The 18,868-nt window shown below is 42.9% G+C and overlaps 1 protein-coding gene across 1 annotated transcript in view; it reads right to left on the bottom strand.

Annotated features, from left to right (window-relative positions):
- Positions 1–3,399: 3,399 nt before the first annotated feature.
- Positions 3,400–18,868, bottom strand: part of FLVCR2 (FLVCR heme transporter 2) — an 85,229-nt gene continuing 69,760 nt past the window's right edge. The window contains exons 6-10 of the mRNA XM_036735644.1: positions 12,803–12,913; positions 10,267–10,372; positions 9,986–10,097; positions 8,681–8,733; positions 3,400–5,020 (exon numbers count right to left, since the gene is read on the bottom strand). Coding sequence (XP_036591539.1) covers positions 4,955–5,020; positions 8,681–8,733; positions 9,986–10,097; positions 10,267–10,372; positions 12,803–12,913 — 448 coding nt within the window. The 3' untranslated portion in view covers positions 3,400–4,954. The remainder of the gene's footprint in view (positions 5,021–8,680; positions 8,734–9,985; positions 10,098–10,266; positions 10,373–12,802; positions 12,914–18,868) is intronic.

Genomic DNA, 18,868 nt, shown 5'->3' with positions numbered 1-18,868 from the left:
TGTGCTTCTTTGGGTCTTTTTGCTCTAATTTCATCTAAAAGAGCAAGAGTTCCCCTGCCTCACCTGTGACCTAAGGCAAGAAAAGAAAACATAGCCATTTATTTCCACTTCCTCATCATTAAAATAACCACTTCTTATTTTAAAGTAACCCAAGGTCCAAATATTCTAGGAATCCAAATCTTCATCTCTAATAGGATAAACTTTTAATTCCCTGTTTGCCATTCATTTCCCATGCACTCAGGAAAATTATTCCCAAGTATGGAGTTCACAGTTATACCCACAATTACCAGGACCCTATCTGGTTTTCTTCTCTCTTCATAACCTCAAAAAGAGATGAATAGTTGGGAAGGCAGAGGGGGAAGATGTATGTAGGCCCTACACAAGTAAAGAGTCATCAGAAGCTACAGGGTAAAGCCTTGTAAGCCACATACCAGCAAACACATGAGATAGCATGGGTTAATAAATAGAAAGCTAGATTTGAAATCTGGAACACCCAAGTTCAAATTGTACCTGTGGAACTATGTTTGTTGTCATAGGGCTAACCAAGATTGGTAAAAATGAATGTGACCAGGGTGACCATCAAACAGATTAAGGAGGATCACAGGGAAGAGGCTGCTAGAAAGAGGACACCAGCCAAGGGAGTAAGCGTGTAGGGATGAAAGACAACAAAAGAGAGACTATCAGGCCTGAGTGTCCAAAAAAGGGCAAAGGGAGGGAAGAAAAAAAAAAAGGAAGTCATGAATTATTCTCCCTAGTATGTGTTCAGTCATTCACCAGTACTGGATGTATTTAGGCCTATGGTGGCATACAGAAATAAAGACGTGACACCTACGTTCAGGTGCTCTTTTTTGCTGTGAACTTTCAGAAAATTACTGTGAGCATTCAGAAAATAAATTAATGAGGAAAAGAGTAATCAGGCAAATTTTTGTGGTGGAGTTAAGATGTAAGCTGGGATTGAAATGCGATTCTGGATTTCTAAAACCCCAACTGCTTGTACCTGAGGGGTATGGAGGAAGGCGTACGTAAAAACCTCCTATGTTTAGGATTCTTTTGAAGACATTAAGAATCTGATAACCAACCACGTTGCAATGGCTGCAATATAATAACAGATGCCAAAAGGCAGCAGAATTCAAGTTATAACGCAATAATGCAGTGACTAATCTTGGTCCTAGACCAGATTGCAAAACTTTTCTCAGTAGAATGGGAGAGAGGGGACTATGGGTGCAGACCGTTTTGTTTCTCTTTGTTATGAGAGGATATATTAGAATATGCCAGATAGAAAAAATAAAAGGCACCAAAACGTATAAATAACTTATATCATGTTTTATGTAGCTTGTCTGTTTGGAGTGTCAGATAACCTTGTAAGGATATTATATCTGTTGTCCCCAGTATTACTAATTAAGAAACCGACACTTGGAGAGTTTAAGTTGCCCATGATCACACAATAGGGAAGTTGCCAGGGGCAGGATATGGCCCTTTGTCTCCTGATTCCAGCACTTAACCGATGAGTTAACAGAAGTCATTTCCAGAGAAGTGTCCAAAAAATGCCCTGTTGAGTCCTCATGAGTGGTTGTAACTTCGGGTAATCGAGGCCTTGAAGTTTGTCCTTACAGTCTGTGTCCTCCCCAACCCAGGTGTCTAGGCGTGAGAATGATGAAAAGCAGGCGTTCAATACAGTCTCTCCGTAAAGGATAAGATCAGTATTGATTAGATACTAAAACATTCTATCGTCACAGAAATGACACTTTTTATAACAAGGCTGGCCAGAAAAGGCGTGCAGAGGACTAACAGGAGCAGGATCACCTAAATATCTTCTATAAGATGATCTGAAGTGGAGAGACAGCAAGCAAGATGGAAGAAAACTCCGATGATGCATTAAGTAATAATTTCAAGTAATGGGGGCTTTGAAATATTAGCAAGTAGCAGCAATGGCCTGACCGCCTTGGCATTCAGCAATACTGGTTTTGGTGAAAATACTTCATGCCTTTTTGGAGGCAGAACTCCAAAAAGCAATGGGGTCTACAAATAGCTGCCAAACCCTGTGGCAGTTATATGTAAACAGCATACTGAGGTTTCCTTGTCACAAATGGGCCATATCCATGAACCAGCATTGTCTGAAAAATGAAGCACAACTCTTTATATAAGTAGGGATGGGAATCTGATAGGACCATGGTTCCCTGTTTCTGTACAATAGGTGTTAGTCTTCCCTAAGAGGCTAAAAGGTTGGCCTTGGGACTTGATTGGCCCCTGCTTGCACTGACATAGCTTGCCATAAAAAGTCCTGGCTAACTGGGGAGTTGGGGTCCTTCCAAAGTCAGTGGATTTCTGAAGACCTTGAGTCACCATACCCTTCTCTGCTGACCAGATGCAATTCCCCATGGAGATGAAGAGGGCAACAAATAGAGAATCTAAGTGCTGTTGTATATTTGTTGTGTTAGAGCAAAGTAACCTCTCTGTTAATCGTTCAAGATTTTTCAGTGTCTCACTGTGTCCCAACATGAATGCTGTTGTTAGACCTACTTCTAACAGGGTTTCTTCTGAATTATAGGAATCCTATTCCTACCTAAATGCAAACAGACTTCCCTCTGTTGATTATCTCCAATTTATCCTACATTTAGCTTGTCTCTATATAGCTGTTTGCATGTTGTCTCCCCCATTAGACTGAGCTCCTTGAGAGCAAGGACTGTCTCTTCCTTTTCTTTGTACCCCAGCAATTAGCACAGTCTGGCCTATAGTAGGTGCTTGATAAATATTTATTGACTATTTCTCTTGGCCCTCCAAAATTACCCCACAATTTCACGTTGGTTATTGTCCTCAGATGTGTATGCTGTATCACCCTCCAGGACTGACACTTTGAGAGACTTGTAACTTCATTGACAATATTGATGATATTGTAACTTCTACCACTGCATATGGAAATCCCTCTATTTTTCATGAGTTGACAGAGTTTAAAAATTCATCCGGCAGTCAGCTTTCTGGAGAGGTAATTCTATGAACTTAGTTAACCTGGGCCTCACACAACATACATAATCCAATATCAAAGAAAGCTCTGGTGAGTTGGTAAAATGTACTAGGTTTTGCACTCCATTGGCAAAACATTATAGAAACCAGGGTTCACCCATTCACCATGAGGGGCATCTGAGTAGAACATTCCCCAAAACCCATTCCTCTTTTCCAATCTAAGGACAAGATAGTTGGGAAATCATATATTTTCTTACAATATTTTATCATAATTATTAAATATATATTAATTCATTGTAAAATATGGCAGCATTCAGTAAGCATTTTGTTAAACTGTTTGAAGAGAGTAACGAATTTTCCTCTCCATAGGGAAGATGTGTATGTGTGTGCATGTATGTATGTATATATATGCATATATATACACATATACACACATATATATCTTTTCCTGATACAATTTGACATTCCCACTCATGCCTTTCACAACACCTATCCATTTCCCCCCAAAAGTCCCCAAATTGCATCGTCACAGGATATTTCCTAAGGGTATTCCATATACATACACAAAAGGTAACTCCTCAAGGTCAGTGGTCCAAGGAGTTCCTGCAGGATAGCCTGCTCTTAGCAGGCTGAGATCAAGGGACTTGGCAATAGCAAGGGTTTTCTCCAATCCTTCACTCCCCATTATTCTCAGGAGAAGCCCCCATAGCCCAAGAGGGGAGTCAAGTAGAATATCTGATGAGTCTTAATGAGGTGATTTAAAGGGAGAAGCTTTAAACTGGAAATGTTTGGTGAATATTATTGCTAAGTCAGGGCAAAGGAAAGGGTAGTGGGGATTGCATGGGTAATTGCATAGAAACTGAAGGTTGGATGCCAGGAAAGGGGCTTGCCCAGATCAAAAACCTACTTTAAAGGTCACCTTTACCTCTGCTTCCTCTCACCCACCCCTCAGAAGACGCTCTGAATTTCTTAGAATAGTTGGAAGCCATGGCAGTGTGAAGAACCACAACAACAAAAAGATTACTGTTATCTCTAGTTAAGGCAGGGGCCCTTTGGCTCAGGACTGAGAGCTATGCAAGTGAAGACAGTGTGAAGAAGAACAACAAAAAAGGATTGCTGGTATCACCTTCAGTTAGGGCAGGGGCCCTTTGGCTCTGGACTGAGTGAAGTGAAGACCTCTTTCTGCATGTACAGCTAGAAGTCATCATAAGTTATTTGCACAGATGCTTCTGTGTAAAATCTTTTTTTTTCCATTAAAAAATCAAATATCTGAGGTTTCCAAATGTAGCCTTCTGCATGGGGATAGATGATGTATTTAGCATTCACTGCCATAAAGCTCTTAGCCCTGCCTATAATTTCTCCTTGATAGACAAAAGGAAGTGTCTTTGAAATACAATATTTGGTTTCACCAACTCTGAGGAAAGGCAGTTTGGAGAAGGAGTCCAACATTAAACAGTTTGAACTCAGTCCCAAGTGTCTTTGCCTATGTCAACTACTCTTTTCTCCCAATGTCTACAGTAGCCAACCTGGTCAGCCCAGGAATTACTGGGTTTGGTTTTGTTTTCCCTAAAGTAACAGCTAGTCCTTACAAAGTGCTTCATCTAGAGGTCAAAAAGTCACTAAAGGAATATTAGTTTCTGTAGGAACTTCTTTCCCATAGTGATTCTACAGGTTTTGTCCATTGAAGAATGAGGGTTAAGAGGGAAGAGGCAGAGATCCAAAGTCAGGATTTGAACTGCAGCTTGCTCTGCCGGCCTTTATCAGCACCATCTCCACTAATTCATGGCAAGAGAGGGAGAAAGTGTAATTCCGACGAAATCGTCCCAAGTCCCTAGAAGGGGGCTCCTAGAAGGAGTAGGTCCTGCTGTTGTGGCCATTAGATCCTAGATGGTTCCCTCTCAAGTCCTCCGTGAGGAACCTCCTGCTGGCAACCACAGTGGGGGAAGCCAGGCCACCTCAATTCAGCTTCCCACAGGTTCCTGTGCTTCCACTCTCAGAAGTGTTCATCAAGCGACTGATTTGGATCTTTGTCCGGACAGGGCTGCTCCTCTGGGATTTTCTGCAAGACCAAAGAAACATGTCACATGGAAGGTGGTCATGACATCAAAGCTCATTGGGAAATGCTCCACAGCAGTGAGTATACAGCAGCTCAGTGACTCTACAAAGGGAATGTAAGGACCTACTTGAGTCCAGTGCCCCAAAGGATGCTTCCATAACAAAGGCACATCTGCACTTAATCATCACTCACTCTCTTTCTCTTCCTCCCTCCTTCCCTCTCATCCTCTCTCCTTCCCATTCTGCTTTCCCTTCTCCCTTCCTCCTACATTACCCTTCCTCTCCTTTCCCTCTCTCCTTTTCTACTTCTCTCTCTCTCTCTCTCCCCCCCCTTCCATATTTCTCTCTCTCTCTCTCTCTCTCTCTCTCTCTCTCTCTCTCTCTCTCTCTCTCTCTCTCTCTCTCTTTCTCTCTCTCTCTCTCTCTTTCTGTCTCCAATCCTTCACTCCCCATTATTCTCAGGACAAGCCCCCACAGCCCAAGAGGGGAGTCAAATAGAATATCTGATAAGAGTCTTAATGAGGTGATTTAAAGGGAGAAGCTTTAAATTGGAAATGTTTAATGAATATTATTACTAAGTCAGGGCAAAGGAAAGGGTAGTGGGGATTGCATGGGTAATGCATGGGTCTCTGTCTCATCTCTCTGTCTCTGTCTCTCTGTCACACACACACACGGTTCATCATGCTACAATGGCCATCACTAATCAGTTAGTGGTTGGAGTCTTTTGTATATCTCAATGCCTTGGAGAAAGGAGTAGGGGGAGGACTGAGGAGATAATGGAATAGCTCTCCCCATTTAAAAATTCTATGGTTTGCCTTAGTCATTATACTCTTTAGGCCTCCATAGTTATTCCTGTGCAACTGTCCCCAAACACCATTTGGAGGTTCCAGGCCCTCAGGATAAGAAATACTACTTATTCTAATATATGTAGTTGTGACAAAGAAATTTGAAATAAACTCTTTTGTGTCACATTCCACCAATTAGCTGTCTCTCCTGTCTCTACTACTTCATGATTCCCCAGCAGCAAACCAGGAGAACCATGGAAGTCATTAGAACGCAGCATATAGCTTGAGAACTCAAAAGTTTCCATTGCATACATTTATACAATGCATTTACACTTAACCTGATTACTTAATACATTCTATCAACTAATCTCCATAAATCTTAGGTGCTCATGAGTCCTTAGATCTTTTGCTCTTTTGGGCTGGGGGCAGCTAGGTGATACAATGGATGGAGTGCTGTGCCTGGAGTCAGGAAGATTCATCTCTCAGAGTTCAGATCTGACCTCAGACACTTATTAGTTGTGTGACCCTGAGCAAGTCATTTGATCCTGTTTGCCTCAGTTTCCTCATCTGTAAAATGAGCCGGAGAAAGAAATGGCAAACCACTCCAATGTCTTTGTCAAGAAAACCCCAAATGGGGTCATGAAGGGTCTGAAACAACTGAACAATGAGTTATTAAAATATAAGCTATTAAATGTTGGACCCGCACTGTGATTTTTGGGAGATGGCGTACATGTGCATGTTGTCGTTTGTCCTTTGTTTTTGAAGAGGACCAGTGACAATATGGGGTAATATCTTGACTTGAACGTGAGTTGGATTACAGTGAGGCAGAGTTGCACAAAGTCCTCAGCCTTATTCTTCCAGAATCATCAGAGTTCACTGGCAAGAAAAAAGTCAGACAACAGGCAATGTCCCAGGATGCAGTGGATGACCTTGCTCTAAGCACGCCATAGGGCCTGCTTCACCCACCTTCATGACCATTGGAAAAAATTGTTTTCATCCACCCATTTCATAGGGGGAAGTCTTCACATGGTAACTCACTGACAGGTTTGAGGCCTGTCAGTCGCTCTCAACCTGGTTTAGCCCATCTGCCCAAACAGTTTTACCAGGGGGTAGCCTCTGCACATGCTACAGCTTCTTGAAGCCACAGTGAATCAGGGCGGGGGGGGGGGCGGTACCAAAGGTGGATGAGCAACCCTGAAAAGGACTCAGAACGTCCTCACACCAAAGGTGCTAATCCTCCCTGAACATACACACAGATAAATGAAATACATACAGAGACACATATGGAATAAAGGTATCTATAACATACATACAAAGTTGACAATACAAGGTAACCTCAGAGGGAAGGCCTCCAGGAAGCGAGCTTGAATCTCAGCTCTGGCACCTGTGAAACCCAGCAAGTCACATGACCCCTCTCTTAGCTTCCCCATCTACAAATAAGAGGGGCCGACCAAGACCCTCAAAGGTCATCAAGCAAGCATCAGCTAGGCAATGACTTCCTCAGTGCGAGGCACCGTGCTTTCAGCTCTGAACAATGATTATCATACGACTCTCAGGGCAAATTCTTTCTGCTGAAATGAGCTCCACGTGACCCCCCCCCCCGCCCCCGCCACCTGTAAGTTCCTTGGGGACGATGACAGCCTCATTTTTAATAATGTGTTTTCCCAGTGCCCATGCAGTGACACTGGCACGTGTGAACATGTAAGAAATGCTTGTCAGTTGACCAAGTTTAGGTTTTAGGGTTAGGCTCTAAGGATGAGACTGGTAATACCATCTGAGGGCACTGTGACCTCTCTCCTTCATGCTGCCACTGCCCCCCGCCCCCGTAGATGTAAGATAAAGTAACAATAATCATGATGATGATAGCATGTGTATACTGCTTTAAGTTTTGCAGAGCACTTTACCTCATTTGATCCTCACAGGGATCCTACCCAGGGAGGTAGTTGTGATTATTATCCCTATTTTACAGATGAGGAAACTGAGGCAGACAGGTGGAGTGACAGGCCCAAGGCCAAACAGCTAGTAAGTGTATGAGGATTAATTTGAACTCAGATCATCCTGAGTCTAGGTCTGATGATGTGCCCATTGCATCACCGAAGGCCAACAGGAGCCTACTCATTCTAACATTCGCCTTCAGAACTCCAAAAAACAATCCTCTTTTTAATTGTCCTAGACACTGTATTGTACCTTTTCTTAATTTGGTTACAGCTGATTTTAAGAAATGGGCATAATTTCCTACTAATAGATTTATTCCCACTTCTACCTCCAATCTGCTTCTGCTTTGCTGATCTGTCCCTTTGAGGATTTACTAGATCCCTGTCAATTCTCATTCTGCCTTATTTGGCATAGTCACAGTCAGCCTCTCTCCATGTCATCCATCCATCAGCCCAAGCAGTACACTCTGAAATGCTACCAAATGGTAGGTGAGCTCTGGGTTTCAGACTTTCTTGATGATGACACAAACTAAGTTTTTGTCTTTACGTGCCCACTGGTGGGAAGGCCATGGGGCTGGAGCCTTCTTAGCAGACACTGTAACAATAGCTACATGTCATTTGGGAGTAAGCTGGGTCAGAGTGTGAGAAAAGGAAGAATTTTGTTATTCATTCCTTTGTGGGAAGGAAACTAGGGAAAGGTCCAGGTAAGAGCAGCAGGAGAAGAAAAGTGCTTTCCACTTAAGCATCTGGGTAATCGATTGATAGTGTCTGAACTGTTCCTGCCTCTAGCCTCTGAAATCATTCTTTCAAAACACAACCAAAATCATTCATTCTAATAGCCCAAAATGCCCTGGTTTTTCCTATTGCCTCTATCCCACCTGGCCCCTAGGTAAGAACCCAAGGATCAGGACTAACCATGATATAATATAGAGATCACATACTTACATTTTTAGTTAATTCATTTGCATTTTGCCTCCGAAGATCTGCCTTAATGAACACTAAGCAGAGGAGAAGAGATACACAAAATCATTAAATGAGCTATTATCACGGACAAGTGCAGAAGGTATTTTCTCCACAAATAAAGGCAGTATAACCATGGAACGAGCATTGGACTTTGAGTCAAAGGGTGTTGCAGGTCTAATTTCACCTGTGACGTTAGCTTTTTGACCATGGGGAAGTCATTTAAGCTCTGAATTCTCAAGTCAGAAAGGCCTGAGTTTGAATCGTGCTTCAGACATTTACTAGCTTGACCTTGGGCAAGTCATTTAACCTCTCTAACTTTCAGTTTCCTCATCTGTAAAATGAGGGGGTTGGACTCTTGAAGGTAGGGATCACCTCAAAGGGTTGTTATAAGGATCATATGAAATCATCTCATGCTGTAATATAACATGGAGCACTTCGTCAATCTCTAAGCTCTATGTAAATGCCTTTTACCATGGCTCCCAAACTCCTACAGAGGAATGTTAACCATCAACAGCATGCTTGCTAAGCCTCCAGAGCCAATAAACTTGACAAAAGGGAGGTCATTTTCTGCAGATTGTGTACTCTTTACCCAAATTTGATTAGCTGTGTGTGTGTGTGTGTGTGTGTGTGTGTGTGTGTGTGTGTATATGTATATATATATATGTATATATGTATATACGTATATAAACACACACATATATATCTGTATGTATGTATATATACATGTGTGTATATGTGCATATATACACACATATATGTATGTATGTGTATGTGTATGTATGTATACATATGTATGTGTGTGTGTGTGTATACCTTCTAGTGATCCCAACTAGCTGGCCTTCTCGCCTTCTACAATCATGCCAAAGAACTAGAAGCCCTGGGCATTTGGTCAATCCTTCTTACTAGTTAGGACAGTTAGGTCGAACAGTGGATAGAGCATCTGGCCTGAAGTCAGAAGGTGAGCAATTTCTTCAATCTTTTACAACATTACTCTGAGAGGGGCTCCGTTGACTTTACCAGATTGCTGAAGGGGTTCATGCACAAAAAAATATCGAGAACCCCTGATTTAGCTCTTTAACTGAGTTCAAATCCAGCCTCAAACACTTACTAGTAGTGTGATCCTGAGCAAGTCACTTAACGCTGTTTGCCTCAGTTTCCTCATCTGTAAAAATGAGCTAGAGGAGGAAATAGCAAAACCATTCCAGTATCCTTGCCAAGAAAACCCCAAATGGGATCATGAAGAGTCAGACACAAGTGAAAAGTGACTGAAAAACAGCAACAACTTACTAGTTACAAGAGTCCCTAAGGCAAGGAAGGCACACAGAAAGACATTTCCAGCCAGTGGTCCGAAGTGGGTAAAGAGCTGGCCCTCGCTGATGGTGAAAATGATCCCAAATATCTGGAGATGAAGAAAGGAAGAAGATTGAGGTGGGGGCAGGGGGGACACAAAACAAACAACAAAATTTAGTCGATCCATTCAATCAACTTTATCACATCTGAAAGAAATGCAGCCATCCAGAGAGGGATTCAAACACAGCTAGCCAAAAAGAATGGAAAATGGGACATACCTGAGCAAAGACATTAAGGAGGCCTGAGGACATTCCTTCTGATTCTGGGTACGTCAGTTCCACAGCAAACTCGAACCCCAGTGGGAGGTACCCCGTCATGAAGAACCTAAAGACAATGTCATAGGAACAGCTTCTACGAGGAGGGGATGAGGTAGGAGTGACAAGTATGCACAATTCTGTCCTCTTCCTCTCCCCTCCCACTCCCTTTCTTCTACTTCTTGCCCAGAAAGCACCCTGCTCTCTCTGTTTCATCTTCCTCACTCCAGTAGCCAGGGCCTTGTTGGCATCAAGCCATCCCTATAGAGTACAGGAGGCAAAAACCCCCAATCATAACGCAGAAAGGGAATAAGGAGCTGGCTTCAGATACTCAGCTGTTCCTTACAATTCAGGAAGAAGTTCTGATGCAGGCCATCAAGGAAGGATCAATGTTTACAGACAATGCCAGGATTACCTAATATACCTAGCCGGGGCTGCATCCAGCGATTTTGAGGGGTCCATGAATTTAGATAAGAAAAAAATTATTTATTTTCAGCAAACTCTAAATGAAGGTGAGCAATTTCTTCAATCTTTTAAAACATTACTCTGAGAGGGGCTCCACTGACTTTACCAGATTGCTGAAGGGGTTCATGCACAAAAAAATATCGAGAACCCTTGATTTAGCTCTTTAACTGAGAGACTTTAACAGAAGTAGCTCAACTTGTCAATTCTAATACTTTTTGGTCACTGGGGGAAAAACATCGCTATGGCAGAGGCGAGAAAGCATATACAGGGTATTCCTAACATCTGGACACGTAGGCAAAAATGCATATTCTCAAGAAATGAATGAAATTTTCAACATTTTATTTAATTGGAATATTAACAAATAACATTTTCAATATGATTTCCATCATTTGTGATGCAAAAGTTAATGCACTTTGCAAGATTCACGTGAACTCCACATTGTCATCAATTTCAGCACATTCACTCTTTATGCGTTCAATCAAGTGTGTTACATCTGTGATTTTCATTGAGTACACCTTCTCCTTTAGCATACTCCAGAAAAAGAAGTCAAGGGGGCTAAGGTCTGTTAATATTCCAAATATTTCAAAATATGCATTTTTTCCTATGTGTCCAGACTTTAGGGACACCCTGTACAATGCCTGAGCTCTCGATTAACATCTATGTTAATCACAAAGATGACTGAACTCAGACCAGCAAGTCAAGCTGAGAACTTCGGGGTTACTGTTTCCTATTTCCAAATCCTACTGAACTGCTGTTTCCCCCAGGAATGGCTCCCTAGCAAGACTAAGTGCCTGGAATACTGCTGTTGTTCATCCTTTGTTTTTGAAGAGGACCAATGACATCACAAGGTGATATCTTGACTTGAACATGAATTGGATTTAAGTGGGGCAGCGTTGCACAAAGTCATCAGCCTCTCTATCTCTTCCAGAGTCATCAGAGTTCAGTGACAAGAAAAAAGTCAAGACAAACGGTGGTGTCCCAGGATGCAGTAGATGACTTTGGAGTTTTTGATGTCTGACCAAACTCTCAGTGCTCCATAGGACCTGCTTTACCCACCTTCACTATTGGAACAAATTGTTTTCATCCACCCATTCCACAAGGGAAGTCTTCACATGCTTGGGGTAAACATCCCCCTAATTCACTGACAGGTTTGAGGCCTGTCAGTTACCCTGGTTTAACCCGTCTGCCTTAACAGTTTTACCAGGGGGTGGCCTCTGCACATGCTCCAGCTTCTTGGAGCCACAGTGAATCAGGGTGACTCCAAAGGTGGATGAGCACCCCTAAAAAGGCTCAGAAAGCCCTCACACCAGAAGTGCTAATCCTCTCTGAACATATACGCAGATAAATAAGATAACACAAAGATACATATGAAGTAAAGATCTATAAGATATATATACAAAGTAGACAATACAAGGTAACCTTAGAGGAAGTGAGTTTGAATCTCAGCTCTGGCACCTGTGTAACCCAGAAAGTCACCTGACTCCTCTCTGCCTTAGCCCTCATCTATAAATAAGAGGGGCTGGACTAAGAATCTCCAAGGTCGATCCAGCAAGCATTTATTAGGCACTAACTTCTTACAGAACAGACCAGGGAAGGAGTGGTGGGTCAGTAGGGAGAATTCCCTGGGAGGAGCAGAGACCAGACAAGACATAGTGTTTTCCATTATCTCTCAGCAGTGATTTCCACAAAATAATTCTGAGGGATTTCTAAATATAGCATATAAACATGGAATAGAACCTTAGCAGAGGACCCCGAAGCTGCTAAGACACCAAGATGAACTCTGAAAAGGAAGTATCCTGGTACTGACCCTATCCCAGCAAAGTGACAAGGACATGAAGGCCCAAGGCCCCTTGACTTGTGCTACCCATTCAAGCAGAACAAAGGGCCCATTTGTAAAGGTCATCAAAGAGGTCACTTGGTCCATATTACAGACTGGAGAAGGCAGGAAGAAGCAGATATTGCTTCCTAGGATGCCAGTGTATTGAAGGATAAGGGGACATCACCTGCCAATTAAAGTATATTAGCTGTAACTTACCCCAGCATGCCTGCTGTGAGGAACACAACCCAGAGGTATCCAAGGCCCAAGGTCACAGTAAACACCACCATGCCCACCAGGGACATGGAATAAACCACCACTGTTGTCTGTCTGGAAGCAGGAGGCAAGAAAGTCAGGAGGAAGTCCCCACGTTTTTCTAGTTGAGTACTAATCAGACCTGTACCTTATGAAGCATATTTGACAGATGTAGCTCCTAGCTCAAGGGTTTCTTTCCTCATATTGGCAAGTAACTTAGTAACTGGGGAGAGGAAAGCCTCCATAGACCAAGACCTTCCTATTTTCTTGTTCACAGAAGAAAGTGAATCTGGAGCCCTATGCTGCATTCTAGGTGGGAAGAAGGTAAACGGGAGCATCAGTAACATCTTTCTAAAAAGGCAAATTCAAGGAAGAACTGGCTCAAAAAAGAGCTCTTGACATATATATAACCAGCATTTCTATAGCGCTTTACGGTGGTCTGCAAAGTGCTTTACAATTATTATTTCCTATGATCTTCACCACAACCCTGGGAGGTAGGTGGTATTATTATCCCCATTTTACAGATGAAAAAATTGAGGCAGATAAAAGTTTAGTAACTTGCCCAGGGTCACACAGATGATGAGCATCTGAAGTTGGATTTGAATTCGGATGTTCCTGACTCTAGGTCCAGATTTCCCTGCCTGCAGGAATAAAACTCAGGGACTACACAGTAGATTTCCAGAGGCAGCCCACTTTCACTGATGGGATTTTGTCCATTATTACTAACTAGTCAGGAAAAGGGAACAACTAGACGGCACAGCGGATAGAGTGCCAGGCCTGGAGTCAGGAAGAGTCCTCTTCCTGAGTTCAAATCTGGCCTTAGATACTTACTAGCTGTGTGATCCTGGGCAAGTCACTTAACCCTGTTTGCCTCAGTTTCCTCATCTGTAAAGTGAGCCAGAGAAGGAAATGGCGAACTGCTCCGGCGTCTTTGCCAAGAAAACCCCAGATGGGGATCATGACTGGGAACAACGGCAACAACAAAGTCAGGAGAGAGAAGGGAAGTGGAATCTGGACCTGTATTTCATCAATATGAGGAACTTGTAGTATGGAAATTCCCTCCACTAATTCTGATTGCCAATCCGTCACTAAGTTAAAGTCTTAGAAAATTGCCTTGGGATAATGAGAGGTTAATTGACTTCGCTAGAATAGAATTCTATTAGAAATGAGTTCTACTAGAAGCCAACTCCATTGACTTCACTCAACTAGTATTTGTCAAAGATGGGTCTTGAACCCAGATCATCTTGATTCCAAAGCCAGTCTCCTATTCGCTACACTACACCGGCCTTTCAGTATCTTTAATAATATTTAATATGTTAACCACGCCTTACGATTTACAGAATGTTCTCGTGTAAATTGTTTCACCTGAACCTCACAACAATCCTATCAAATACAAAAGGCAGATACCATTGTCCCAATTTTACAAATGAGGAAACTGAAGCCAAGTAGCTAAGACAGTTACATAGTGACACTTGGCTAGATGACAGAGTCCGGGGCCTGGCTTCTATTCCAGTGCAAGAGTGCATACAATACCGTCTCTCCTTGCCCTGTCCTACACAAAAGCAACAACCAGAAGTCATTCCATACCCCAGCACAACCAATCCCAGCGTCCATAGTTAAATGGCAGCAACTTGCATGGGCATTATAGAAGCAAAGATGTCATAGGAGACTGCATGATCAAGTGGAAAGCACAATGACTCTCAGGACAGAGGACCTGGGTTCAAATCTCAGTTTTGCAACTTAGTATGTGACCCAGGGCAAATTGTATAACTTCTGTGGGCACTGATTTTCTGATTGGAAAAATTAGAGAGTTGAACTGAATGATCTTCTCTAAGGTCTCTTTTAGTGCCAAATCCTATGATTATGACAGTCTTGTCTCTCCTTTCTTGATTCTGACCAGAAGCCATGTGCAAACACTGGGTGACAGTGCTGCTTTTGGTTCCTCTTCTGTCGTCTAAGGCTGCTTCCTGTTATAGTTTTTCATAGTCTCAGCAAACTGCAGTTTGTTTTCCTTAATCCGGTTTTCTTTTTTCAGACAATCTAGCCGGCTGCTCAAAAGAGGGCTTACTCTCCTAACTCCAAAACTAGAGAAACAGGATAGAAGCCCTATAAGAATCCTCATCTCCCTACAACCTCTCGCCTTCATCTCTATCTCAAGGGAAAAATATCACAGACCTACACCCGGGCCCATGAGTGTGAAATTTACACAGTGCAAACATTAAGTCTGTCTCTTCTTTTAACTCATGTATTCCAACTGCCTCCAAAGACTTAAGGATGAGTCCTACACAGAGGGCAAAGGAGGACTACATGGTGAGTTGAAGCAGGGTAAGACATATAACTAATGAGGAATTCAAAAGGAGAATAGAAGTAAAAGATATACTTATGAGTCATATGATGAGAAGAGGAGCCAGTCACGCGGCCAAAATAAGGACTTATTTGTGAACAGCCAAATTACAATATCAGGAGGAAGAAAAGAAGGCCTTCAATAGATTAGGTGGACCTCCTATTGCGAAAGTAGGGAAAGCGTAAAGGGAATAGCAATAAGCCATTGTTTTATAGCTGTGTAATAATAATCATAAAACCTGTATTTATATAGCACTTACTGTGTGCCACGTACTGTGCTAAGCACTTAATGATCTCCTTTATTCTCACAATAACCCTGGGAGGTATGTGGTATTATTATTTCCATGTTACAAATGAGGAAACTGAGGCAGAGGTTAAATGACTAGGTCAGGGTCAAGGATCTGAAATCAAATTTGAACTCAGGTCTTCCTAACTCCAGACCCAGCACTCTATCCACTGCACCTAATATGCCTGAATCTATGAGATCATAGCTCTATTTGAATATTCAAATGCGTCTGATACCCCTTCCTCTAATTGGTCAGCTCCTCCCCAAACTCCATTTTAAGGAAAGTGCCCAGGCCAGCCATGTTCACCCCCTTTTCGTCTCTAGATGCCAATTCTGACTCTCTGGACCTTCTTTCTCCACCATGGCCCAACCTGGTTCCCTTCCCTTCATCCCCACTGCTGCTCGGCTTCCTTGTACGGATTGTCGTCCCCTGTTAGAACCTGAGCTTCCTGAGGACAGCGGCTGTCTTTCCTTCGGCTACTGTTTGTATTCCTAGCACAGTGTCTGGCACATGGTGCTTGAGAAATGCTCATTTGTTTGACTTAGTTTAACTGTTCCTTTAGCATGATAGACAAAGATGAGGGGACTGAGATCTCAAACTGATAAGGCAGAAGACAAAGGTTCAGGGGTGGGGAACTTGTGGCCTTGAGGCCACATGTAGCCCTCTAGGTCCTCAAGTGTAGCCCTTTGACTGAATCCAAACTTCACAGAACAAATCCCCTTAATAAAAGGATTTGTTTTGTAAAACTTGGACTCAGTCAAAGGGCTGCACTTGAGGACCTAGAGGGCCACATGTGGCTTTGAGGTTGCAGGTCCCCCACCCCTGGAACTTCTTCATTCCCTTTCTCTCTTAAAGAAAAACCTGATTCACCTTTGTGCCCCCCCCTTTAGTCAATTCCCTCCTTCCATTCTCTCTAGGATAAGCAACCTCTTTACTGCCTTAAAAATCCTCAGTGCCACTCTCCCTTCTCCTTGCTTGGCCAAGACCCCTAGGGTAAAACAGAAAGAGCATGGACCCCCAAATTCTGTAGGTAGGACTAGATAGCAACAACAACTAGCACTTATATTGTCCCTACTATGTGCCTGGCACTTTACAAATATCTCATTTGATACACACATCCTGAGGTCACTTCCCACTCTGAGTCTGTACCCATTAGGCCACTGGTAGTAACTATTTCTCCCTATTCCACTTAATTTAGCTTAATTCTTGTATTATTTTCACATCACTAATAATAAGGTAATTTGAGGGCACATTTAATGCTTCTTTTCCCAGGTGCCAGAGTTGTGAGTTATGATTCTGCTCACACCTGCTTCTTGTCCTTCTTATTTCTTCCTGTGATAACAGGAAAACCTTGCCTGATGCCACCACAAGCCCCAGTGCTCCTGCAAACACCCTCATCTCTTTCCTAGCACACTTCTCGTGCCCCATCAGTTTTCTTGTCTGAAAAACATTTGGAGTCCTATTATAATATTTATCCAAAGGCTCAGAAATACTCAAGGGCATCAATAAGGACACAGCTCTTGTCGATTCAGATTAAAGTGACATTTGATTCAAGGAGTTTTGGTTGCCTTGGCAGTTCTGAAAGAAGCTTTTCGTTGCTGTTAAGCATTGTGACCACAGAAATAGAATCCACCGAGCAGTCAGAAGCAGCTGGGAGCGAACAGCCTTCTTCCCCTTCCATTCCTTCCATCCCTACCCACTAACCCTTCCACTTAAAAAAAATAGCCATGTATGCATAAATAGTACAGTGGGACCACTATTCTCAGCACTCCCACAAGTTCATCAGGTAGTCAGTTGACAAGCATTTTTTAGACTCTATACACCAAACCCTATACTAACTGCTAAGAATCATCTGCACCAAGATGGTAATTGCACCCTTAAAAGCTGATGAGAACACCAAATGAGAGAGTATAAAAAAGAGAAGAGAATCCAGGACAAAGACAACCATGATTAGTGGATAGGATTGGGATGAAGACCCAACAAATGAAACTGAGGAGAGTTCTGATAAGTAAGAGAAGAATCAGGAGGTTATAGCACCACAACTAGAAAATTAATCTGTGTACCTAAGGATACTCAATCTACTGTGGGCAGAATGAGGCAAAGAAGGTTACTAGAGGAGTCCAGGTGAGAGGTGATGATGGATTGATCTAGGGATCTAGTAGGGTTCTCTACTTGGGAACAGTAGGAGGAGAGGGTGAAGGAGGGGGGTGACAGTGGGAGAACATGGTAACATCATTTTTAAGTTCTTCTAGGACCAAGTTCCACAAGTGGGTTGGAGTGTGAGGATAGGGGATCAAGTGTAAAGTGAAGTAAGACAAACCAGCATAATATAGTTCTCAGCTCCCTGAGGCCAAACGTTCCCTTGAGGGGAAGCTCTGGAATAAAACCAGGGGGCATGTCATAGACCTGACCACTCTACTGGGTTAACACTTCCTACCACAGGGTTGCCCTTCTTGCAAATGACTTCACCTCCCACTGTCCCAGACAATTCTAAATTGAAGAGCAGGTGCTGATCTGCATGGGTTTGCTTTTTTTTATCAAGAAATTCTCTATGCAGATGAAATCACAGGCACAATTCAAATACACCCACACATATATGTGTGCATGGAAGTAAATATGTGCGTATGTTTCTATAATTAGTGCTAATTATCTGGTGTCAAGGCCCAGTGGCTTGGGGGTGGTGCTGAGGCCCAAAGATCTCATTCTCTCCTCAGTCTTACCTGGAAAGAGGAAGCTACAATAGTCTGCTTAGGGAGTAGCTAGTGCCCCCCACCCTTGTGCCACCCTGATAATGCAAGTAAGCAAGAGAGGTGAGGGGCTGCTGCCAAGCTTCATCACAAGCAATTTAGTGTCACCAGTCCCTCTCTCATTTTAGGGCAGAAAAGGGAGGGGGAAAGGGGGAGCGTATGCCAGGCACTGTGCTAAGTACTTCACAAATATTATTTTATGCTTGCAGGGTGGGTGCTGTCATTATTCCTGTTTTACAACTGAGTCAGACACAGTGTCTGAAGCCAGATCTGAACTCAGGTTTCTTGATCCCAAGTTTAGCCCCATCTGCTACCAAACTACCTGGTCTGACTACCAGCACACAGGAGCTAGTCCATGAATCTGGCACTGTTTATAACCTACAGAAAGCAGGAACTGTTAGAGGCCCCAGCTGCTGCTGCCATCTCTTTCCAGGGTTCCCAGGGAGTTTCAAGCTATAGTTGGTTCTGTCTGTCAATGTACACTGAGCAGCGTGCCATGTGTACCTAGTACTGTCCTGCTCTGTGGGCAGATTCAAAAGAAAGAAAAAGCTGAGGAGGTTCAACCCACTAGGTTAAGGGTTAAAATCTGGAGTTCATGACCTTTAAAAAAATATTGATAGCTATCCATCCATCTATCTATCTATCTATCTTTC

This window comes from Trichosurus vulpecula, chromosome 8 (assembly GCF_011100635.1).
Source record: "Trichosurus vulpecula isolate mTriVul1 chromosome 8, mTriVul1.pri, whole genome shotgun sequence".
NCBI classification, from domain to species: domain Eukaryota; kingdom Metazoa; phylum Chordata; class Mammalia; order Diprotodontia; family Phalangeridae; genus Trichosurus; species Trichosurus vulpecula.
This window is presented reverse-complemented; position numbering and strand designations above follow the sequence as displayed.